At 39.2% G+C, this 23,493-nt stretch overlaps 7 protein-coding genes across 7 annotated transcripts; 4 read left to right on the top strand and 3 right to left on the bottom strand.

Moving 5' to 3' along the window:
• Positions 1 to 475: 475 nt before the first annotated feature.
• On the bottom strand, positions 476 to 2,848 carry LOC107193492 (mitochondrial import receptor subunit TOM40 homolog 1-like). The gene is made up of 6 exons (XM_015582945.1): positions 2,494 to 2,848; positions 2,210 to 2,324; positions 1,885 to 2,138; positions 1,656 to 1,811; positions 1,400 to 1,549; positions 476 to 1,311 (listed from the first exon to the last, which is right to left on the bottom strand). The coding sequence occupies exons 1-6, from the start codon at positions 2,669 to 2,671 to the stop codon at positions 1,172 to 1,174; spliced, it is 993 nt and encodes a 330-aa protein (XP_015438431.1). The 5' UTR covers positions 2,672 to 2,848; the 3' UTR covers positions 476 to 1,171.
• A 1,397-nt stretch (positions 2,849 to 4,245) lies between these two features.
• LOC107193539 (39S ribosomal protein L14, mitochondrial) lies at positions 4,246 to 5,392 on the bottom strand. Its single transcript, XM_015583007.1, has 3 exons — positions 5,083 to 5,392; positions 4,591 to 4,794; positions 4,246 to 4,529 (listed from the first exon to the last, which is right to left on the bottom strand). Exons 2-3 carry the CDS (start codon positions 4,778 to 4,780, stop codon positions 4,276 to 4,278), a joined length of 444 nt encoding a protein of 147 aa, XP_015438493.1. The 5' UTR covers positions 4,781 to 4,794; positions 5,083 to 5,392; the 3' UTR covers positions 4,246 to 4,275.
• LOC107193422 (28S ribosomal protein S28, mitochondrial) lies at positions 5,232 to 5,845 on the top strand. Its single transcript, XM_015582863.1, has 3 exons — positions 5,232 to 5,420; positions 5,500 to 5,621; positions 5,693 to 5,845. Exons 1-3 carry the CDS (start codon positions 5,232 to 5,234, stop codon positions 5,838 to 5,840), a joined length of 459 nt encoding a protein of 152 aa, XP_015438349.1. The 3' UTR covers positions 5,841 to 5,845.
• Positions 5,846 to 6,170: 325 nt separating this feature from the next.
• On the top strand, positions 6,171 to 7,717 carry LOC107193578. The gene is made up of 3 exons (XM_015583052.1): positions 6,171 to 6,307; positions 6,466 to 6,639; positions 6,711 to 7,717. Exons 1-3 carry the CDS (start codon positions 6,305 to 6,307, stop codon positions 7,338 to 7,340), a joined length of 807 nt encoding a protein of 268 aa, XP_015438538.1. The 5' UTR covers positions 6,171 to 6,304; the 3' UTR covers positions 7,341 to 7,717.
• Positions 7,718 to 8,188: 471 nt separating this feature from the next.
• Positions 8,189 to 11,262, top strand: LOC107193534 (methylcrotonoyl-CoA carboxylase subunit alpha, mitochondrial). Its single transcript, XM_015583001.1, has 9 exons — positions 8,189 to 8,247; positions 8,315 to 8,378; positions 8,456 to 8,840; positions 9,057 to 9,391; positions 9,485 to 9,781; positions 9,947 to 10,159; positions 10,246 to 10,740; positions 10,834 to 11,022; positions 11,128 to 11,262. Exons 1-9 carry the CDS (start codon positions 8,210 to 8,212, stop codon positions 11,236 to 11,238), a joined length of 2,127 nt encoding a protein of 708 aa, XP_015438487.1. The 5' UTR covers positions 8,189 to 8,209; the 3' UTR covers positions 11,239 to 11,262.
• Positions 11,263 to 11,349: 87 nt separating this feature from the next.
• Positions 11,350 to 14,351, top strand: LOC107193512 (transmembrane protein 209). Its single transcript, XM_015582972.1, has 8 exons — positions 11,350 to 11,696; positions 11,788 to 11,913; positions 12,006 to 12,307; positions 12,392 to 12,715; positions 12,795 to 12,928; positions 13,010 to 13,336; positions 13,416 to 13,637; positions 13,740 to 14,351. The coding sequence occupies exons 1-8, from the start codon at positions 11,506 to 11,508 to the stop codon at positions 13,866 to 13,868; spliced, it is 1,755 nt and encodes a 584-aa protein (XP_015438458.1). The 5' UTR covers positions 11,350 to 11,505; the 3' UTR covers positions 13,869 to 14,351.
• A 410-nt stretch (positions 14,352 to 14,761) lies between these two features.
• On the bottom strand, positions 14,762 to 20,781 carry LOC107193630 (zinc finger protein 91-like). Its single transcript, XM_015583117.1, has 5 exons — positions 20,667 to 20,781; positions 20,177 to 20,501; positions 19,534 to 19,879; positions 17,860 to 19,462; positions 14,762 to 17,774 (listed from the first exon to the last, which is right to left on the bottom strand). The coding sequence occupies exons 2-5, from the start codon at positions 20,351 to 20,353 to the stop codon at positions 15,785 to 15,787; spliced, it is 4,116 nt and encodes a 1,371-aa protein (XP_015438603.1). The 5' UTR covers positions 20,354 to 20,501; positions 20,667 to 20,781; the 3' UTR covers positions 14,762 to 15,784.
• Positions 20,782 to 23,493: the final 2,712 nt, after the last annotated feature.

Genomic DNA, 23,493 nt, shown 5'->3' with positions numbered 1-23,493 from the left:
CTTCACCAACGTTCATTTGTTAAAGTCAATTTTATTCTAATTTTTTCTTCATCTCATTCGATTCTGGCCCGATGCCTCGAGTTACCGAGTTATCGAATCTATTTCTCCCCGTTTTTCTTACTTCAGTAGGGGTTCGGTATTTTCGGCACGGATTCCGTTCGCAAAACGACCTTCAACAAAACCGGTACGACTGAACATTTCCTTCTCGCGACATACATTTTCTATGTTTCCCTTGCAACCAACTTCAACGTGGTAAAGAGTAACGCGTTACACTGGCTACGTAAACATTTTATAGGAGTACACATTGTTTAGCGTGTTCCGAGAGGATAGTGCTCAATGAAGAGAAGTACACTGGGAATCACAGCCTGTCTTCGCGGCAGGATCATCTAGGAAATTCCCGACAAGTTTCTTCTCTGTTACTTAGAACTGAAAACGCCGGAGGGAGGGGGGGGGGGGGGAAGAAATGACGACGGAATCACGTATAACGCGATTTCACGTATAATCTGCCACGCAACAAAAATCGAGTGCCAGTGACACTATGCTGCCTGTAACAATTATTAAACACGGTTCTGAACGTGGACGTACATACACTTGTACTTTGATGCGTATACGCGCGAACGAATTCCGACTTATATACACATAGAAAATTTACATAAGATTGCCGCCGCGTTACTTTTCCAGGATGGCCGAATGATAAACGCATCTCTATAAATTCGTACACGCAGAGACCATGAGAATGTACAGATGTTGGACATGCAACATCTCCTGACACATCAACCATAGTAATTAGTATGAAAATGAAGAAAACGACAATCACTGGGGTGGGGGAAATTGCACAATTTAACGCAATGATTTTATCACCCGTACGCGAACAAAGACAGCGAAAAATGCATGCCACAAAGTGCAGGAACATACGCGGAGATGATGAGAGTACCCTGTTGGTACGGTGTCCCTTTAATCAAAGATAAACAAACAGAACGAACGTATAAATATGACAGCGAGTCGATGAGGTAATCAACAAGGAGAAAGGAGAGGTGTTCAGGTGTTTAAAGACGCTAATTACTACATTCTCGTAAGGGGAGTGCACAGAACTCGAAATACTCTTGTCGCTTCCCTTCCAATCGTTCGGCTAGATCACATACGTAATCGATACTCGACTGCTAGACTATCCTTAACCGATTATTACACCGCAGCCCAGTCGAAAGTGTTGTTTACTATGATTCATTGCACCGCTTAACGCGAACGAAAGCGGCAACGGCTGCAATTTCTTTTCCAAAACAGCACTTACTGTCCAATTTGTGTCGACGCTTCCTACAAATGAAAGCAGAAATAATTTCAGCTTCATTCCGCTGAATAGTTCGTATTATAACATCTACTTCATAGAAAATAGGCACTGTACCTTTGAACACTAAATCGGCCTTAGGCAAATCGACTTGATAAGCGATTGTTCCAGTGGATTCCTGTATTCTACTGTTAATTTCTAACTCTACACCGACTTGTAACTGTTGACTAGCTTTTTGATGAAAACATACATGACAACTGTTCATTCCTAGTGAAAAACGGGTAAGTTATACCAACTGATAGTCTTCTCGTGAAAGGTGAAACCAACGAAAATTTAACGATTATAAGAGACCCGAATGCAATCGTTCACATACCTAGACTTCCAGTGATCGTGGAATCTCCGTTCGTATACCTTCCGGCGGCTGAAACAACAGCGATCTGACCTCCTGGTAAACCACGTTGATACGCGAATTCGCCACCAAGTGCTATAGATGGTGTTACGCTTTGAAGATAATGCATCACAAATACACCTGAAAACAATCGCCATTGTATCATAATCAATACTAACATTTTACAACATTCTTCTTCACCTCGCATACTTACCAGAACCATTAATTATATCTGGATTGCCTAGAGTCAAAGAGACTGTATAACTATCTCCACGATAATCCGTCGTCAACTGTACAGCAGTAAATTTACTCTTTTGTACTTGGGTTGCTAATGTCCCCCTCAATCTTTGGCCAAACTGGTGCATGACATTGGCATTCAGATTTCCACTTGGATCAATGTCACCCATTAACACAGGATAAGCTTCCCTAGGTATCAGCTGTTTTGTACCAACATACGTTGCTCCAAACCTGAACATAACGGACTGATGTCAGTGATGCTTGTCAAATTATATTCAAGTGAATTTACAGCATAATCTTACCTGTACCCCGATGGAACAAAAGAACTCATATTTATCGTATGTGAAATTTGAAAGTGATAACTGAGCCCTTTACTGAACATCAGTTTTGCTCCTTCAAAATTTACAGGAAACACATCTGCCATAACATTAAGACTTAATATTAAAACCAAAGTTAACTGTATTCGAATAAGCTGTATACGTATTTGTAATATAATGAAACGAAAAAAAATGCGAGACAGTGAATAGGACAGCCCAAACCGTAGCAAAGTATACACGACAAAGAAAGAATCCAGCTATAAAGATACCTTTGCACTTCTTATGAAGATCCTCGATCGTTCCTGGATTTTCTATGCGATCCGGGAGTTCAGTGGGGGCATAAAAGCCTGCGGAGGAATCTGGCTTCCCTAAATTCGGCAGCACACTCGATGCCGGGGGTGGCGGTGGAGGTGGTGGAGGTGCAGAAGCGGCTAGTACGTTTCCCATTTCTGCCGAATTTTATGGTTAACAATTCCACTAATTTGGATTTTCAATGTGCAAATGGCAAATCACTCAAACTGCGTTCACAGATCTAAATCTGTACGTTAAAACGCTGAATACTTTTTTCTATAAAATTGGTTAGTGGAAATACTCGCGGTTAAACGAGTCGGCGTGCTTCTCCGGGAGTCGCCATTTGTAAGAGACAACCAGAGACAACCATCGCCGCCTAGACCATAAGATTTGCAATTTCATCGAGATATTTGTATCGAAGCAGAACTCTTTGGGAGAATACGCAACAAAAAACAAACGAACACCTTCGTTACAATGCCCTTCTACCATTAATTCCGAATCTATTTTACTTGCAGTCTCATACTCAGGCTCTTATATATTCATCTGCGTGTAAAGAGTATTATTAGGCTGCAGGCAAAATATATATTTTGATCATTGTTTTCTTCGCTCTGCAGAGCTTCATAGCCATTAGTTTTGAATGAGTGTTCTTTCTTACGTTGTTATATTCAATGATATTTAATGTAATTCAATGGTCAAAGTTTGTAGACGGAAAATAAAAAACCGCGTAAATTGCGTTAACATATTCTTTTCAATTTGTCTTACATTGTCCGTTGAATTTCCATGAAAGCTATTAACTAATAATCAACATATACATAAGAATGAGGCCGCTAGTCAAACGGAACCGTGGTGTCATCTACAGCAGAACATCTAAGATAAAGCTGGATAAAGTGCGTTGCTCAAAAGAAGTCTAGTGAAGGGTATGCAAGACCGATTGGTTATTAGACACACACATTGTTTTTATTGGCTAACACAATCACATCACCAATCAGATCACACAACACCGCGTGTGAGCGAAGTGCCTCTTGCCATTTTCAGCTGCTTGGTGGACTTCTGAGTTTTCAGAAAATTGTCACAAAAAAGCATGTAATATTATGTTATTGTAGCAGCTTTAATGAAACATATGAGAAAGGAAGGAGAGAGAAAATAAGGGGGAACATCAGGAGCACTTCATTCTAGGTCTGCTAGTTGGATTCATCAATAAAGCTACGTAGCAGACCCTGTCTTATGATTAGACGCGGGAATTCTTGATAAACAATTGAGGGCAGTATGGTTGGGAGCTCACAAATTGCCAACGAATCAAATTCACAGGTGACGAAGAGAGCGAACAAGACACACGAGATCAAGTGAGATAGAGCGATAAAGAGCACCACTTTCCCCTGTGCCGTTCAGGTTATTGGAGCTCGGCAACTTATCAGCTCCCAACTATACACATTGGAAATCGATGATAGATTTGACTACTATAATTTAAAAACTATAAAGAAACTAACTTATTTAACCATTTCGTTATAAATGGCTTCGTAGAATATTTACCGTTCGAAAAACAGTTAAAGCACAGTCAAGTAAAGTTGAAAAACGTCACAGTGACATTTTAGAACTCACTAGTTAAAAATGACTTAACAGTACTTCTTAATCCTAATAGTATTATTATAGTAACTACAAAGCGTACATTTCTAAATACATATACTGAAATAGTTTAATAGACCACAGGTATAACTGAAACAATACATTTACAAATAGTTTATTCTAAACACAGTAGTTAATTAAACAAATTTCGTAGCAATGGCTAACAATTTGGTATAATCTGCACCCTTGCTGTGAGTTTTTTCTTTCATCATTGTTCGCAGGATATGTGGAATCGGAACATGAATTCTGGTACCCACGGGTGTTCCATTGTCATCTATCAGAACTATATTATTGCTATCAAATTTTGGAACTTTTGTATTCTGACGCTGTTTCAAGCCAACCAGTATAGCTTTCCTTTTTTCACCTTTTATTGCAATCATCACTTTATCTCCTGCATTAATTTAAGGGGATAAAAGAAAATGTTCCATAAAATTTATCTGCAGTTCTCTCACCTAAATATCCGACTGACTTCTTATTGTAAATGTGAATACAACGCGGTGGTTTTCCTTCCAGCATAGCCTGCTTTCCTATTTCACTATTATCCACAACTCTTAATCGTGTAAGTTTGATTATTTGATTCGACACTGTCGACGTAGTAAAACTTCTACGCAAAATACTAAACATAGCACTACCTGCAGACATTACTGTGAGGTTTCCTGAAAAAAGAATTACTTACGTCGTCTTAAATCTCGAGTAGAAATCTAGAGTAGAATCTCTTAGTACGAAATATTGTGTTTTATGGTTAACAATAAGAAGTTTACGTCGTAAATCACACACAAGTGATTAATCTGACTCATTTGAAATAACTTTATGGTTTCTCAACAATTTCTGACTCGAAAATTGTAGAAGTTTTTAAAAAACACGTAACTTTGGTAATTTTTAATTTATGATTAATTTGAATGAATTTTAACGTATATAATATTAATATTAATCACATAACGTACCCAAGTGCTCGAAATTGCCTTGCAGTTCTGCGAGATTTTTTATAACCCTTTTCAATTTCGAATTTAAATGGAACTAATGTTTCAAAACAAATGTTCGAACATAACCTACTTAACTATTGTTAAGCGGCACGTTTCTCGTGTATACAATCATGGAGAAGATACAGCGTTACGGAAGAATGATAAGACAGTTACGTGTTATTCCGAAACTCGAAAGACATTCGATGCTCATACGAAATTGTAGTACAAGCAAAACTTTAAATGAAAGTGTAGCTCATACGGAAAAACAATCCCACAAAAATTCCGCGCTCGATAATAATCGGCATTCCAAGTTTGTGGACGTAAATGTTACATATTCTATATCATTGCACCTAATCTAACATAATGTTGTATCTAGTTCTATAGAATCATTTGTTTCAGCTTGGAGATCCTGTAGGAAAGGTTGTACTGGGAGAAATTTTCAATGTTGTAGGGAATGACTTATATATTGACTTTGGATGGAAATTTCATTGTGTGTGTTCAAAACCCAAAATAAACTCAGAGTAAGTAATAAATCAATTATGGTCTCCACAAATCTTGATTTTGGTGAACCTTAATTGTTTCAATCTTTTAGAAAATATATCAGAGGTGCAAGAGTCAATTTAAGGATAAATGATTTAGAATTGTCTACAAGATTCTTAGGGTCAACTACTGACTTGACGATTTTGGAAGCAGATTGTATTCTTTTAGGCCTGGTGTCATCCCCATTGAAAACTCAGTGAATACGAAACGATTACATTGTATCGCATAATAAAGATTCGTAATCGTTTACACATTAGCTTTCTTTTGTTTTCCCGACTCCACAGGAAATAAATTTCCTCTTTAATGACGGTGTTCAAGAATAATTAATTTGGCAAACTTGAATTAGCACGATAATATTTTCCCGTTTCAAGTTAGGATTTCATATTTTTCAACAACGTACGAAGTGTGAGCAGCCGGCAAAGCCATTGTATTCAATAAGTGCGCAGCAAGTGGTATGCGTATATACATGTATTATACAAGGATGTGTGTACTTTTGCACGTACCGTCGATCATATCCATACATACATATTTCTAAGAACGCAATGTAGTCGCTGCTAATTTTAGTTCTATTGTCCAACGTATTGCTGTGTGCTGTAGCTGTCATGGAAAACCTTCAAATAATTTTTTAAAATAGTTGAAGATTCATTTGAGGAAACATACAAAAATGGTAAAAGTGCAAGAAAGAAATACAAGATCCAAATTGATGAAAATTTTCTGCGTCGTTCATAGTATAAACACACATTTATCGTGCTTAACCTGATTATAGTTTTTGTCTAAAGAATAAATTTAACTGACGTGAAATCAATTTATTATACGGAATTTTAGCAAAATGTTTGTTGCGGCTGTTTCACAACAATTCCGATCGATGAACAAGGGAGCATATACGATGAAAATTTATGGATCTCTGTACCTGAATACACCGGTAATGCTCGTGAAACGAACCAAAATTCAAAACAACTGAAACTAAGCGACAGTATCGAGTTAATCACCGGTCTGAAGGTATCTTTCTTTTGAATGTTATGCCCTACAATTGTTTAGAGTCATGTTTCTATTTGATTTTCTATTCTTAGATTGTGGGACAAAACAAGCAGTTGGTCAACTTGTGCCATAAGTGTGTTCAGAATGTGCAGTCCTATATCAATTTACGTGCTCGATTACTTTTTTCATGTTGCTCCCTAAACAATACATTTAATTCCATTGATGTTTTACCCTCGAGTACCAAAAGCACAGATGTATCACAGAACAAAAATCCTGGTTATTCCTTGGAAAATATGAACACAATTAACGATAAAACGTCAGAAAAAGAGATTGCAACCATAGATAGACCACTTAATCCAGTTGAAATTGGTACACCATTGCATGAAATAATAAATAACAATAGCTCCACTGATAATACAACTGGAATGGAAAATGAACAAGACAATAATAATTTAAATGATTTGGAAACATGTAACACAGATTTAAGTTACTCCACATCCAGGGAGATAGATTTAAAAGTTCAGGACAATGACATAGAATCAGAGATAGATGTATGCTCTGGAGAGGATGAAGAAATATTAGAATTAGATGATCAGAGTAGAACCGTTAATGTTATAGAAATTGATACTTCCTCGGAATCCGATATCGAGGTGTGTGATTACCAACCAATCGGAAAAAGATTTAAAAATTTCCATGCTTTTTCACCTCATTTACTTTTTTAACCTTATGTTCTGGTTGCTCTATTTATATCGATTGAAGGTGGCAGATTCTATATTCTTGAATTGAGCATTAGAAATTTTGAGTTTAACATAAGTATCTGTACACATTCAAGACTGATGACCCAGCGTATGAGTCGTGCAATATTTCATCCGTTTAGCCGATGACTTGTAATAATACGTTGGCCTCGAATGTGTTGAAAGTTGTGTATGATTCAGAAGAAACACGTATCCTTGTATGACTTGGTCTATAGTCTATATTATATTCATGTATTTTTTATGCAGAAAAAAATTTACTTAACAAATTACATTGTTGTAATACGTTCAAACTTGGACAACGGTAAATAAAATCGAAGATAATTTTGTCAATATCAATAAATGGAACAAGCATTTTCATTTTTGTTTATTTCCCATTTCTTAATTTTATTTTTTTTAATTAAGCTAGGTAGATCGTCGTGCTAATAACGCGAAGGTCGCGGGTTCGATTCCGTCATGGGCCAAGCTTTTTTCCAGGTAAAGGAAAGTTAGTATTTATCATTAACTTTGGTAATAGGATAAGAGAAATGTAACACGTTCACTTTTAGGAAATTCATCTATTCGCTTTAATCAAGAAACAATGTCTAGAATTAAATGGGAACACCAGCGTATATTTACATGAACTTAACTGTCAATTGCGTATGCTTATTCCACTCAATTATCTTATCTACTGGTAAGTATATAGTTTACGCATCTAACCTTTCGATAAAAATTAACGATTGCTTTGCTCATACGTATTTATCTGTTTCAATATTCATCGTGAACAGAGTAAGGATTACACGAGGCGAAATTTAACGGTGCCGACCATTTCTTGTCGTAATCTACTGCAGAACAGGACCATGCATCGATTTGAAAGAATAAGTGCTCCAGTTTTACAGTAAGTAAATCGTTAAAAATTTTCACAGCAAACGATCATCATACTTTTTGTTACTGTTTATGTACAGCAAATTACTCTCAAATGTACGGAACATCCATATCTCAAGAATTTCTGTATCCAGATTCGATAAGGTAAGGATCAATTTGTAAGAAGCAACTCAGTAAGTAATTTTCTGTGTAACTAATTACAATTTTTATCTGCTTGGCAGATTCTTATTGCAAACAGAGGTGAAATAGCATGCCGTATTGCGAGAACTGCCAAAAAACTAGGAATTAAAACTGTTGCTGTATACAGCGATGCAGATCGAAACGCCATGCATGTTGAACAAGCAGATGAAGCGTACTGCATTGGTCCAGCACCTTCTACCCAGAGTTATTTGCGACAGGATAAAATTATGTCTGTTGCAAAAAAATCAAAATGTCAAGCGATACACCCCGGGTATGGATTCCTTTCGGAAAATGCAGAATTTGCAGAGCTTTGTGAGAAAGAAAACATTGTATTTATTGGACCACCACCAAGTGCCATCAGAAATATGGGAATAAAGAATACTTCGAAAACTATAATGATGAAAGCTGGTGTACCTGTTGTAGCTGGTATGGACATCTCGTTACGAAATATGTAGGGTTCTTTGTACATCATATTCACCTTTTATATGTCCCTGTTCCCTTTGACAGCAAAAGACACATACTTTCTGGTATTGGTTACAATAATGGCAACACGAAAACAGACGCGATAAATGAAAGACTCTCTATAACGATACGTATGCATAAAAGTATCGAAATTTTCCAATTATGCTATAACCGTTCTAGGATATCACGGAAACGACCAGTCTAACGAAACTCTGCTGATGGAAGCACAAAGAATAGGTTTTCCGGTAATGATAAAAGCGGTACGCGGCGGAGGAGGAAAGGGAATGAGAATCGTGTTCGAGGAACCAAAGTTTATCGAAGCTTTAGAAGCTGCAAGAACCGAATCTGAGAAAGCATTTGGCGACGCATCAGTTTTACTTGAATGTTATGTCAACGAACCGAGGCATATTGAAGTGCAAGTATTCGCTGATAAGCACGGAAACGTTGTGCACTTATTTGAAAGAGATTGTTCCGTTCAAAGGCGACATCAGAAAATTATCGAAGAAGCTCCTGCGGTATGTTTGATTGACAGTTTCGAGTTAGCAATAATCGATGTATCAGTTAAAATGTAAAATTATAGATCTGTACATATGCATGATGTATCGTAGCCTGGCATCACAGCAGACTTAAGAACGAATCTAGGTACGACAGCAGTTCAAGCTGCCAAAGCAGTAGGATACGTTGGCGCAGGTACCGTAGAATTTATCATGAATCGCGATGGAAATAGTTTTCATTTCATGGAGATGAACACACGTCTTCAAGTGGAGCATCCTATCACCGAAGCGATCACGGGATTGGATTTAGTAGAATGGCAATTACGAGTCGCAGCAGGAGAAGAACTTCCATTAAAACAAGACCAAATCGCGTTTAACGGACATGCGTTCGAGGCAAGAATTTATGCCGAGGTAAAACATTTTTTGATAATCAATGAATCGGTTGTTCGAACGTTTCGAAAATGAAGTAAGATAAATCTGCCCTTTATGTATTCGGTGCATGTCAAGTTTCGTTGATACGTTAGTATCATTAGTTGCTTCTTCTTTGAGTTTGTTGATCGTTGTAATAAATCATAGAATCCAAGGAACGGTTTTCTACCAGGAGCTGGACAACTGTCATACTTGAGAGTTCCGAGAATCGTGTCAGACACGGTTAGGGTGGAAACCGGAGTTCGTGAAAAAGATGAAGTATCGGTTCATTACGATCCGATGATTGCCAAATTTGTCGTCTGGGGAAAAGACAGAAGTGAAGCATTGGCCATTCTTCGATCGAAACTAAGCGAATATAACGCAAGTATTGTTACAGTGTAACAGATGAACGTTTCGGGCAAGTGTATGTAGGAATTATTAGTAAGTTTTGAAACGCGAATTTTCAGATAGCCGGATTGGATACCAATATAGAGTTCATCAAGGATTTATGCTCTCATCCCAATTTTCGGCAAGGTCAAGTGCACACAGGATTCATAAAAGAGCACTACCAAGAATTGTTTCCTAAGTTACACGTTCCAAGTTCGATCGCAGTCGAAGCCGCCCTCGCTTCAATATTTTACGAAGATGCGTTTTCGTTACAGTCTTCGTTACCAACTACCGATCCTTTCAGCCCTTTTGCTACAGAAATCGGATCTAGATTGAATTATACTTTAAAACGAACTTTTCGATTCAAGGTTTGCGACGATGACATTGATGTCGAAGTAAAATACATCGAGCCTGAAGTTTATTCTGTCAGAGTGAATAAAATGGGCCCTTGGAGGAGAGTAACGGGCATGTTAAAAAAGATAGAGAACTCGTTCGAATTATGTACTGAATGTGACGGAAAAATCACTAGGTCGTCGATAATTAAGATTCGTAACAAATTACATTTGTTTACTAAAGTTAGTATTTCTATTCCCCTCCCCCAATGTTCACCTTTATTCATTTCCGGAAATACCGTTCAAGCTGTTTAATTTTACATTCTCTCCACGCAGGATCGCGAATGGCAATTTGAAGTACCTTCTATGAAATTTCTTTCAAACGTTGCAAGTAAAGATTTCGATGTGGATTCATGCACAGCATTAAGTCCTATGCCGGGTTTTGTAGAAAAAGTCTTTGTCGATAAAGGAGACTTGGTAAAAGTCGGTGATCCGTTACTCGTTATTACCGCTATGAAAATGGAAGTAAGTTTTAATTTTCCGTAAAGTTAATAAATACAACATCCAAGCAATGGATGATCCAATGCACCATGTTTGATATTTGAAAATTAACATTATTTTTCTTCACAGCATACGATCAGAGCATCCATTAATGGAACGGTTGAAAATGTGTTGTGTTCAATAGGCGATAATGTGGAGAAGAACAAGGTTCTTGTTAAGTTGGCTAAATCTGCAGCTTGAGATATAAAAATTAAAAACTACAAATTGTTAAGTTGTTTATCGTTTACTATCATTTACATCTTTCCTCATTACGTTCGGAGTTTCATCTTTTTATTGTATTACTTGGTGCAAACTTGTTTGATAGAATATACCTATTCGGGATATTGCATCGTACAGATAAATGGTAATTTAATTAAAGGGTCTCAATTGTCGACTAACGATACCGAACATACTTGAAGTAAAAGCGCGCTAACTTTATAAATTCATGATCGCACGAGGTGGCGATTTATGAAAACATTGATGGGCGCTAGAGGGATAGGGTGCCCATACATCTATTTTCTTTTCCTTTTTTTTTTTTTTTTTTTAAGTGTTAGTCGAACGTTAGTAAGGTTTATTTGTCCTAGCAACTTACAGGGTGAATCGATAAAAAAAATGAGTAGTTTCCATTCTCCGATGCGATGCATTTCGCCTAATGCGAGGTAAGATAATAATTCGATAAGTGATTTAAAGATAGGTTAGAATGCCGGGTGTTTATATCTCGCACAATTGTTAAATAATTCTTTCCCATAGGATTTTAACTGCTAAATCTCAAGTAGAGCAGACACTTGACGTAAGACAGGCGCAGAGTAGAGCGAGAAACAGTATCACATGGTTTTTTGTCAATAGTTCTTTACTCGGGATCATCGTCTTTGACATGTAAGGAGTCTTTATTTTCTAACAAGCAAACGGTCAACACAGTGAAATCTAAGAATCGAGGAACTCACATTGTACTTTGTTTGATTTTACAGATTATACGGAGGTGCCGCGTATAAACCATTCTGTTGGGTCGAGTGGTGTTTAGCTTCCATATTTGCATTGAACGCTCTTTATCACATAACACAATACGCTTGGGCAACCTTCACTTTAAGGCCAGTTACTCTAAGCCCTAGACAGAGACGACTTTTGGGTGTGTCCGCTGATGATCCCATTTTCAGAAATGAAGTGCCATTACCTCAAAACACATCGGAACCAATGTCTCCTTTGAATTTGTCCTGTATAAGTCTCAATAGGTGTTTGACATCTCTCGGTTCTCCAGGATTAAATGAATCCAGTACAAATTGTTTTTTCCTTATATTCTAATCTCCATAAGCAAATTCATTTATTTTATAGTAATTTTATGTGTTATTTTTTCAAGAGAATTTCTCATCGACAAGTCCATTTTTTAAGTATGGTAGTCCAGCCTCTCAGAAATCAGCATCCAGTCCCAATGGTTCGTTCAATAAGTCATTTAATGCATCATCAGTGAATGGAAATTTAACCGGTGAGGATCTGATTCAAAATGAAAAGGAACTACAGAATTATTTGGAAGAAACTCGACAAAGAAAGCATGTACTATCGACCGACATCGATCAACCCTCTAACTTGCTTAGCTCCTTCTGGTCGCATCCTGCAATTAGAAGTCCGGGAGAAGTTTCGCCAATGTTGAGAAGATGCGCGTATCAATTAGCACCTATCATCGGTACATTATACACGTAAATGTTTTTGTACGGCGGACAAATTTCAGCTTCGTCACGATATATGTATTCTGGTTTGTTCAGATAAATCCAAGTCGTCTAGTCCTGGCACGGAAGAAGGAAATTCACCCAGAGGTATGCTCGGCATATCAGATGTTTGGAGAAAATATAGAATCGATCCGAACAAAGTGAACGAGTGGACAGCCAATCTTCGTATGGTAAACAGAAGTGATTTAATTTCAAACGAATTTCCTGACAGTCGAGCGCCTGTTGTTAACGAGAAGTTCTGTTCATTCCAGTGGATAAGCAAGACAGTCGTTGAACGGGTAGCCACAGAGATTGACAATGTTTGCTCTGCTCTGATTCGTCACGGATTGAGCGATTCTCAACCGGGTCACGTTGGCTTAGATAGATTGCGAAAGCTGGCTCAAGCACCATTTTTAGTCACCGCAATTCCTACACTACCAACTTTGGTACCTTTTCTGGAGCTTTCGAACAATCAGGAATACCTGGTCAATAGGATCAAGGTTCTCGCGAAAGGAGGTTCTATGAGCGAATTTAAGTGGAACGGCGGAGGATCCCATGGTGGCAAAGAATGGGACTCCAGTTTGCCGACTGATTCGGCGGTAATCTTGACTCGTTTCGTGTGAATTCGCAACGTTGTCACGATAATCTGTTCAACGTGGAACTTTGTTATTTCTGCAGATCATCATGCATTTAATATCTACGTACATGGATACGCAATTAGAAGCTCCGTTAGATCAACCGGATGCACGACCTTTCACATCGAGATACATGGCTAGATCTGGAATGACTTTACCGCGCAGCAAAGGACCCATAATAGTATGCCAATCTATAAGTCCGCCTCATTATAGTTTAGCACACAGCGGTGACTCGTTGCCCAGCGATTACGAAGAAATACAACGGGTGAATAAGTTTATTGAAATTACAAGCAGTGTCTCTTCTGCATCTTCGCAGTATCCTTTCGTATTCGAACGTCAAATTTAATAAAGTTTCTTTCATTTGCAGGGTAGAAACAACTTGTTTCACACGATTCTGTTGTTTCTATACATCGTTAAGACGAGAGATCACGGCATGTTGGGTCGCGTAAATTTAGGTACATCGGGTATAAACGTATTGTGGGTAACCGATGGTTGATCATCCAGAAATTTTCAGTACACAATCAACGACACCTAAGTTACATTACGCCACAAATCAAAAACATTAATCCTCGAATGGCGAATGTTTTTCGTAATCGTAACAGACAGAGTGATGCTTGGGCCAACTTGAACCTGAGTACATCTTTTGTTTAAATATATTTAAAACGAATTTACTTAAGGAATAAGTTAAAAGTTCTTGAAAACTCGAATCAAGGGGGAGACCCAGGGTATCGCAGTCTGAGGGTTAAAGACCAAACGTTCGCTAGAAATATAATGATTACTAATAAAGTATTCGTCAAATGAATCGCGTTTCATCGAGCGTGTCATAATCTTTTACCCTTTAAGTTATCGAAAACAATTATTCCATTGTCATCAGACTCGGCGGACCGAAAAATTTCAGAAGTATTTTTAATACTACAAATGCTTTATTATTCACAGTATTTACGTCTATGTACAAATAAATCATAAAACTCGATCCATATCTGTTGAATGTAAAAGTTGTCAATTATTTGACATATTGCGGTGAAACGTACAACCGTTGTTCACAGACCTCTTCTTTCTTTTCCCCGTGCTTTCTTCGAGTTTCATTCAATATTGCAATGTACTCACCAATGTACGACGACTAACGAGACCAGCTTCGGTCGAAGTCTTCGGGACATTCCAGATCGAAAAAATGCGTACCTACACGCAGACGCGACGATGAATCGCGAACACATTTTGCATTCCCGTTGATCGCATTTTTAACGCGTTATGATGGGAATAAATTTATTTCTGGCGTTGCTATCGATACAATGAATTCTTTTTTTTTTATACAACTTTATATCGCGTTTTTATTGTAATCTAACGATCGAAAGTCATGTTTTGTAAAAAATTATATGTCACCCTCTTCGTGAAATTTATAATACAATCTTTGGATAATGATTCTCTTAAAAATCAATCGGTATATACATTATAAAGTTATGCGTTATGATAAAATTATGATGAACTATTCAACGTACGATTAAGAAACAACAGATGTGGCATTGCTAGCGAATTTCCATCGTTTTTGGGAGGCGGCTCTTCCTACAAGTATAGGGGAGGATTGTCCAATGTTTTTAGCAATAATCATCGTCATAAACACTTATTGTTAGTACAACCATCCTCAATCAATGTGAACATCTGTAGAGTCATGTCATAAAATTTGCCAGATCCTCGAAACGTCTCCGGTGAAAGATACTTAGAACTAAAGAGAAAGAAAAGTGGAAAGACGTCATAAATTCCTACGAAGGTCCTGTACCAGTTTTGTACGATTTATTATTCGTGCAAACGTACACGCTCGCGCGCGTCTATATATGTATGGTATGTAATATGTTACTACGTACTTCCATAAAATGTTAATTCGTTCCTTGTGATTGGTCAGAACTTTATAAGAGCCACAAAGGACGTTAAACGGTTCAGGAATACAGACGGGGGACGTGTCACAAAAATACGATAATTGGTGTGAACAAAACAATCTTATACTCGTTAAAAAATACGCGAAAACAACAGTTCCTATTCAAACTCTCTGCCTACCTGCCTCCCCTTCTAATCTTTGTTACCCTTTCACAACCACTTTACCGCATCATCCCTATATGTATATTCTACGGTTCGTCTCTCATTTAAATATAAACAGGGATATACAACGTATAATACAAAATTAAAAAGATCATCTCGGACGTCCTCGCAATTTCGTCGCTTGTCCCATTCTCGCGTCTCTTCGTTTACTACCGTTTCTCTCTTAATCGCCGTAACAAGAGAAATATAGAACCAATATAGTGTTAACAAAGAGAGAAAACCGAATCGACGGACGATTATCCCTGTTAGGCTTTCAGCCGTTATACAGAGAGATAAGTGAAAGTCATTTGAAAACGTACGTTGAAGTTGCATACGCGCGACTTAAGTTGTCGTAAATAACTTTGTCCCCTCCGGTAATATAACCTCTTCGCTAATATCCGCGACCGTGACAGTTAGAGGAAAGATCAGTGGCATTATTATTTCTTGATGTTGCGTAACTTGTTGGCCGGTAATCGGTTCCGTTTGTCTAGTGATCGTGATGGTTTTAATATTCTGTGATTTCAACACCTGACCCTGACTAAGAACGGTTTGCTGCTGCAACACCCTTTGCTGATTCTGCGATGATTGCACTTGCGTTAAAGCCTGGCCACGATTCTGATTCTGAACGAAATTCTGTTTGCACCTCTTGCTGTGGGCGTACCGACTTCCGTTGTTATTGAAACGACGATCGCAGGTCGGGCAGGCGTACGGTCTCTGACCGGTGTGAATAAACACGTGCTCCTTAAGGGATTTGAGGCGACGAAAGTTTTTCGGGCAGTATTTGCAATGATACTTCGCCTCGCCTGTGTGCGAAGTTAAGTGATTGGCGAGCGTGTCGGCTCTGGCAAACGCGCGCGAACAATACTGACAAATGTACGGTCGCTCTTGTGTATGCGTTCTCATGTGCATCTTCAGATAAGCGTTCGTCGTGAACGGTCGCGAACAAACCTCGCAAACGTACGGTTTAATGCCGTTGTGTGCCCTGAGATGCGCGATCAACGTCGTTGACTGAGTGAAACTTTTCGAGCAGATTTCGCAAAGGAATCTCTTGGAGCTGTCAGTTTCTTTATTTTTCTTAAAGGTTCGATCATGCTTCGACAAATGATTCGTCAGTTGTTCCTCTTTGATGAAGCGTTTCGTGCAGCGCGTACACTTGTACGGTTTTATCATGTTGTGCTTTGCCACGTGTATCTTCAAATGCTCCCTTCTGTAGAATTTCTTCGGGCATATGTCGCAAAGGTACTTCTTCCCTTCGTGGACTTGAATATGACGCAAAAGACCTTTCCTCGAGGTATACTGCTTATTGCACTCGGTACATTCCAAACCCACTATATCGGGCCTCCTTTTCCTACCGATCTTCTCGCCTATCTTCTTCTCTTCCGGCCGTGGCTCGATATCCCTCAAATCTTCTTCGGTGAGAATACCTTCGGTGACGTGTTTCGATCTATGCTCCCGTAGTATATCGTTATTCTCGAAGCTGTCTCCGCAGATGTTGCATTTCCTTACTTGATCTGGGTTTTTCTCCGAACACTTGTCGTAGTGAGCTTTCAGCTTGTCCTTACGATAGAATTTCACGTTACATATGTCGCACTCGAAATTCGGTTCTTCGTGCAACAACTGATGCCGAAGCAATGACTTTTTCGTGCTGTAGCGTTTCTTACACTTTGAACATTCGTGATTGTCCATTGGCCAATCTAAGCCGCTTTCGAAATCTGAATCGTAATCGTCATATTTGTTAACCGCGTTCAATTCGTGTCCTTCGTTAACGCAACTCCTCGGCCGTTCTTTCTTCTCTCCGGCTTGCTTTTGCCTTTCCGATTTTACGATTTTCTCCTCTTTGACGTGTTGCTCCATATGTTTCGTCAGCGACTGCTTCGAGTTACACTTTTTACTGCAACTCACGCATTCCAGTTCTTTCTTGCAGCCGTGGTGTCTCTTTTGCGACGACGTCTCTCGCTTATTTCTACCGTAACTCCCGTCCGTGGAATGCCGGTCGATCACTTTGTCATCGGCCTCCTCTTCATCGTCGTAATCTTCTAAGCCGTCTTCCGTTTTAATTTTATCGATGATTTTCTGCGCTGCTTTCGCAGCGACTCGTTTGATACGCTTGTTAGGATCGTATTCTTGTCCGTGGATGTAGGTTTTGTGATTCGTAGCTATAAGATGGTTTCGCAATGTAAGTTCGTTGCCGAACATCTTATTACATTCTGTACATTTGTAGGATTTAACGCGTTCGTGTTGCTCCGTATGCCTCTGCAACAAATCCATTCTCGAAAATCGCTGACAGCACACCTTGCAATTGAAGTCGATCCCCGAATGCGTCTCCGTGTTTCTAAAGGAGACGATATACATTCAGTCAGAACAGTGTCGTGGGAACGACCATGTAAATTATCTAAAAATCTTGTCTTTCTACCTACCTGATGTTTCTCTTCGACACATTCTCTATCCGGGACATTTCCTCTGCATCGCGTTCTCCTTCCTCTTCCTCTCCTTCCTTCTCCTTTCTCCTTCCTCCTTCGTGATTTCCTTCTCCTCCCTCTTTATTCCCGGTATCATAACCATCCGTGTCTTTGTTAATCAAGAACTCCGCATCCGTTTCCAGATCCTGTTCGGACAGTACACCTTCGACAACATGTTTCGCTCGATGATTCCTCAATCTTACCAACGAGTCAAACTCTTCTTCGCACACGCTACATCTAAGAACGACATGCGATACCGCATGTTTCCGTAAACCGCGTCTAGTCGAAAATTTCTCTAAACATTTGTCACACGGAAATGTGTCGGTCCGAATGTCACGCTTCTTTCGTTCGTCGCTTTCGTTGAGACTATCGTTTCGTTCTTTACCTCCTCTGCTCGTTTCTCTTCTCTGTTCATCTTCTCCGTAATCCTCTGCTCCATCTTTCTCTTCCTCTTCTTCCCCAATCTCTTGCTCATTTTCCTCCGCCTCCACTAGCCCCTGTTCCTCTTCCTCTAACCTTGTTTCGCTTGTTGCGTCCGTCCTCCGGCCTTTCTCTAGATATTCCGTATTCATATCCGCTTTATCCGCGTAATCTTCCAGATCCAAACTGTGTTCATCTTCGTGAAACGAAATTTCTAACGGCATCGGTTCCTCGTTTGCCTCTTCTTTCTCCTTTTCGTGCTTCTTCAAGTGTTTGCTGAACGAAATTATATATATGTATTGTTTACCGCAATAAGGACATTTATTTGACCTTTTACCAGACGGTGGTGTCTTGGCAATACTGCAGACACTTTTCTCCGGTTTATCCAGGGATTTTTTTAAAGACAACGCCTTTCGAACTTCCTCGTGAGAGTGCATATGTTCCCGTAAGACGTTCTTCGATAAAAATTCCTTATCGCAAAGGTAGCACATGAAGAAGACCTTTTCCGATTTATCGAAGACTTCGGTCCTCTTTAGTCGCGAACTTAAATTCAGATTTTCGAAATAATTCTCCTCATCGGAATCTCGCATCGGATCAATGTTCCGTCGTACCGATTTACGTTTGCTTCTTCTCGTCTCGCTTTGACAACACTGAGAACTTTGTTCAACCTTAACATTCGTATTCGTTTCATTCGATTTCTCCGGTTTGTTCTCATTCTCGTCTCCGTCCTCTTGGTGGGTCGTATCGGTCGCTTTCACTAACAAATTCACGTACTCAACGCAGTCATCGCGCGAAAACGATTCGTCCGAAAGCAGTTGTTGTTGTTCTTCTTCTTCCTGCTGCTGGTGCTGCTGCTCCTCCTGCTGTTGCTGCTGCTCCTCCTGCTGCTGGTGGTGGTCTTCTTGCTGTTGTGGTGTTTCTTGACTGTCATTTGTTAATATACATTCCTGGTGCAATATATAATCATGCTCTACTGTCGAAATACTCTCAATGCAGTTTTCATTAGGCTCATGTTTCAACATCCTTTCGTTCTGGCTCATAACACTGACTATTTTAATGTTCTCTGTGTCTTGATTGGAACAGTCATCCAACATCTGTTCCGACGTGATCGCTACATCCATTATAGAGCTGTCATGCTGTTCTAAACACAACAAGAATGTTAATACAAGATATGTAAAATTTAACTTTTCAAACAACCTTCTGTGTATTTACCACTTATAGTCTGCTCCTCTCCGGTTAACTTTTCCTCTTGCAACAAAGCCAACTGATCCTTAAGAAAGGACGCCTTTTCATCACCTGAGATAGTTTCCAATGACTCCACTGTGGTTTCATAATGATTCTCTATGTGCATCTCTTCGATGCCTTCGTTTCTTTCTTCTGCATCGAGATGTACTTCGACTTCGTTGAAAAACAATTCTTCCTTCATGTTCATAGTAACGAATCTTTCTCTTAGAACTGTGTCAGCCTGTTCAACCTGTAGCTTAAATTCATACGCAGATTCGAGTTTGTCCGCGCATATGCAACATACACGCGCTGGCAACCCATCACCAGGTAACATCTAGAACAATCGAACAACACTATTTATTTGCTTTCAAAAGGTCGATCGTTGTAATTTATCATCTTTTTTTTCTGTAACCCGAAGTTCTTAGAGCAATGAAATGTCTTGTGTGACGGATAGCTGTAAGTATGGAACCGAGCCGACGGACAAAGATACGAAACGTGTATATTTAAAAAGGTAATTTTACTTTTCTAATTACAGGAGAATCTAAGAACCAGTCCGATAGGTGCTGATATCGCATACATTAGACTCACGATATTTTCTTAGCAAATATAACCAGTGAATCAAAAGTCTAACCTTAACATTTGCAAAGCTCATTGCTTTTGACGATAGAGAGACAACTTCGCTCTCTAAGAACAAGTCCCGCATAACCAAGTTACCCAGAAGGCAAACACGACAAATTTCCACCGTCGACACAATGCCTTCCTCTTCGTTTTGTGGTGAATCGGACGTATTTATTCCGACGGCGTCCATGTTTTGTTTTGTGGACTAAGTAAATGGCTCGTGGCTGTACTGGCTTCTCACAGTCCGTAGCCCGCAGTCCGTAGCCTGCAGACCACAGTTTCAAATCTTTCGCTCCCTCCAGACTGATACAACACAGCCACGCCGATCCAGTCTCACACTGCAACAATCTGTCAAACGTAAATAGCACTGTCTACCGTTAAAAATTACCTATTGGCGCACCCCTCCCCTATATTGCTCTCAAATATCCTCATCGATGATACTACTTTCAGGATGCAATCATGACACTGTTCGCTTTACACGTTTTTGTTTGGTTTATACACACACTGCTGCCAGCCTATGATCGTCATGTGGCTCGCAATTTTCACATACTTTACACTTCACATTGTTTTCATCTTTTCCTGAAAGTTCAAGTCACGTCTCAACGTCTCAACTCATTTCACGACGTCACAATCGCATTGAGTAACGAATAGTATTCATCAGCTGCGATAGATGGCTGATTCTACTATGTATGTATTAAGAGAAATTTTATATGGTTCTATTTACGTATGTAAATACACACAAACAACAGTTTGTAAGAGAATTATGACTTTAAGCCGTCGTAAAGCCGTCTGTGTGCTATCTGAGTTGTGATCTTATATTGTAAACTGTATATTTCCTTAGAATTGTTTAAATAAAAGACAATAAAACGGTACATATGCGTTGTTCATCAATCCCATCACCACCTTCCTCCTAATTCCTACTACTTTATTTCTTCTTAAAGAAATTTGTATAAATAAGTACAATAATAAGCACGTAATTAATTTTCTTAATAAAAGTGATATTTCAATTTATTCTTGTATCAACAACCTCGAAACTTGTGAAGCCATGATCTCGGTTCATAAAGTAATATCAATATTCTAAAAATTACATGAATTGACAACGTTTACGTACGAGACCCCGTGTCTGCGGAGCATGGGGTCATAGGACCCCCGACGGAGGCGCCAGAGACCACGTGTGGTGAGGACGTGGGGTCACACAACCCCCGCAGGTGGCGCCAGAGACCGCGTTGACGACAACGTGGGGTCATGGAACCCCAGGTGGAGGCGCCACGGACCCCGTGTGGTGAGGCGTGGGGCCACAGAACCCCGAAAGGTGGCGCCAGGGACCCGTGTAGTGAGGGAGTGGGGTCACAGAACCCCCACAGGTGGCGCCAGGGACCCCGTGTGACGAGAGTGTGGAGTCACAGAACCCCCATAGGTGGCGTCAGTGACCCGTGTGGCGAGAGCGTGGGGTCATAGAGCCCCCGGAGGAGGCGCCAGAGACCCCGTGTGTGTGAGGAAATGGAGTCATAGTACCCCCGGTGCATGGATAAGAGTTTTGTTGCTCGTGCAACTGGCGAAATCTGACTGACACTTGTGCGTGCTTCCGTACAAATTATATAGTAACTACAGCAACCATGGCAGTTTCTGCAGATACTACTACAGCCCAAGTTTAATAGACGTAGGCAGTAGTTAGTTTCTATAGAAAACTACATATAATTAGTATAAGATTGTACAATATTTATGCAGTTATATGTAAGACAATTCAATGAAATGAAGCTTATATTACCTGACGTATGTTTATTGGAATATACATACAAATTATAATGATTCCGGCCAACTATTTTCCGGTGTAATTAAGCGCCCAGAATGATCGTCGTCGGTCTCAAATTATTCCTGACGATTTAATGCGTAAACCCAATACTGCAGAACACCAGAATTAGTACAATTATTTAGGCTACTATTAACGTTGACCCCTTATGGAGTGGCAACCCTAACAACAACAGGTTTGGACTGACAGTGTATTCGATCATGCATATCCCGTTTAGTTCACTTTAAACAACTGTTACACCGTTATACGGATAGCTTTCGTTTAGATACAGCACTCGATTTGTAGCTGAAAGAACGTAGATTAATACGCTGCCATTGAAAATAACAATAAACGACCAGAACACTGTTAAAATCACACTTTATTTGCAACGGTTGACACTGTATCTCGTCATGCGTACCCCGGTTAGTTCACTTTGGACAGCTCGTACATCGTTATACGGGCAGTTTTCGTTTAGCTGAAGCCCTCCATTTGTAGCTGAAAGTACGTAGATTAATCCACTGTGATTGATAATAACAATAAGTGACCAGAACACTGTTAAAATCGCATTTAATCGCGGAGTACCACTATTTGTTTGACCTGTGGCGCCATCCGTGGCGAACCGCTGAAACTGGTAACTATATAATTGGCTAGCAGTTTCAGCTATTCGCCACGGATGGCGCCACCGGTCAAGAAAGTAGTGGTATTCCGCGATTAAATGCGATTTTAACAGTGTTCTGGTTGTTTATTGTTATTTTCAATGACAGGAGATTAATCTACGTTCTTTTAGCTTCAAACTGAATGCTTGATCAAGACGTAACTTGTCCATAGAACGTTGGAAGAGCTATTTAAAGTGAACTAAACGGGGCACGCATCGCGACATAAAGTGTCAACCGTTGCAAACAATTGAGATTTTAACAATGTTCTTGTAATTACTGGTTTCCAGCCGTTAGAGAATAGTAATCTACGTTCTTTAAACGTTGTATCTAATGCAAAACGAAGAAGAATCATGCCCATTTAGCGGTGTAAATCTGATCGTAATATTTTGCAATGACGGTAGTCAACTCAAAAGGCTACGGTAATACAGGCATAACTAATTTTACTAATTCTGGGGTTCTGCGGTATTGGGTCGTTGCAGTAAGTTTTCAGGAATAATTTGAGACTAACAACGTTCATATAATTTAATAGTTTAACAGTGACAACGAACGCATGTATATTTTCAAATATCGGACTAACAGTATATTTTTATTCTATATTATTACATATAAGTGAGTAAGACGTATCAAAAACGTAATCGAAACACAGATTTTTATTACACCACAATCATCGCATAAAAGATATTTCGTTATATTGACATTTGTAATAATTATGGATGTTGCAAAGAAATCAATATTATTGACATTATGGAAGATATAACGAAATATCACTGTAACACTTAAAAAAGTTTTAAAGTTCCATTTATATCATTGTTCTGTGAAAATATTCATACTTCGAGTAGTATTTATATTCCAATCAAAGAATTCACAGAATGAGGAAAAGGAATC

This window comes from Dufourea novaeangliae, unplaced genomic scaffold (genome assembly GCF_001272555.1).
Source record: "Dufourea novaeangliae isolate 0120121106 unplaced genomic scaffold, ASM127255v1 scaffold6, whole genome shotgun sequence".
Taxonomy (NCBI): domain Eukaryota; kingdom Metazoa; phylum Arthropoda; class Insecta; order Hymenoptera; family Halictidae; genus Dufourea; species Dufourea novaeangliae.
Note: the sequence above shows the minus strand (reverse complement) of the source record. Positions and strands in the feature narration are given on the sequence as shown.

Coding starts and splice junctions, on each gene's coding strand:
- LOC107193630 (XM_015583117.1), bottom strand. CDS start 20,353: ATGGACGCCGTCGGAATAAATACGTCCGATTCACCACAAAACGAAGAG. Junction 19,880..20,176: donor TGAGCTTTGCAAATGTTAAG/GTTAGACTTTTG, acceptor CGATTGTTCTAG/ATGTTACCTGGTGATGGGTT. Junction 17,775..17,859: donor GTGTCGAAGAGAAACATCAG/GTAGGTAGAAAG, acceptor CGTCTCCTTTAG/AAACACGGAGACGCATTCGG.
- LOC107193539 (XM_015583007.1), bottom strand. CDS start 4,780: ATGTCTGCAGGTAGTGCTATGTTTAGTATTTTGCGTAGAAGTTTTACT. Junction 4,530..4,590: donor GAAGTCAGTCGGATATTTAG/GTGAGAGAACTG, acceptor AAATTAATGCAG/GAGATAAAGTGATGATTGCA.
- LOC107193578 (XM_015583052.1), top strand. Junction 6,640..6,710: donor AGTTAATCACCGGTCTGAAG/GTATCTTTCTTT, acceptor TTCTATTCTTAG/ATTGTGGGACAAAACAAGCA.
- LOC107193512 (XM_015582972.1), top strand. CDS start 11,506: ATGAAAACATTGATGGGCGCTAGAGGGATAGGGTGCCCATACATCTAT. Junction 12,929..13,009: donor GGACAGCCAATCTTCGTATG/GTAAACAGAAGT, acceptor TGTTCATTCCAG/TGGATAAGCAAGACAGTCGT. Junction 13,337..13,415: donor GTTTGCCGACTGATTCGGCG/GTAATCTTGACT, acceptor TTATTTCTGCAG/ATCATCATGCATTTAATATC.
- LOC107193492 (XM_015582945.1), bottom strand. CDS start 2,671: ATGGGAAACGTACTAGCCGCTTCTGCACCTCCACCACCTCCACCGCCA. Junction 2,325..2,493: donor TCTTCATAAGAAGTGCAAAG/GTATCTTTATAG, acceptor ATGTTATGGCAG/ATGTGTTTCCTGTAAATTTT. Junction 1,550..1,655: donor CACGATCACTGGAAGTCTAG/GTATGTGAACGA, acceptor GTTTTTCACTAG/GAATGAACAGTTGTCATGTA.
- LOC107193534 (XM_015583001.1), top strand. CDS start 8,210: ATGCATCGATTTGAAAGAATAAGTGCTCCAGTTTTACA. Junction 9,392..9,484: donor TTATCGAAGAAGCTCCTGCG/GTATGTTTGATT, acceptor GATGTATCGTAG/CCTGGCATCACAGCAGACTT. Junction 10,160..10,245: donor CGAAACTAAGCGAATATAAC/GCAAGTATTGTT, acceptor GCGAATTTTCAG/ATAGCCGGATTGGATACCAA.
- LOC107193422 (XM_015582863.1), top strand. CDS start 5,232: ATGGAGAAGATACAGCGTTACGGAAGAATGATAAGACAGTTACGTGTT. Junction 5,421..5,499: donor GGCATTCCAAGTTTGTGGAC/GTAAATGTTACA, acceptor CATTTGTTTCAG/CTTGGAGATCCTGTAGGAAA. Junction 5,622..5,692: donor AAACCCAAAATAAACTCAGA/GTAAGTAATAAA, acceptor TCAATCTTTTAG/AAAATATATCAGAGGTGCAA.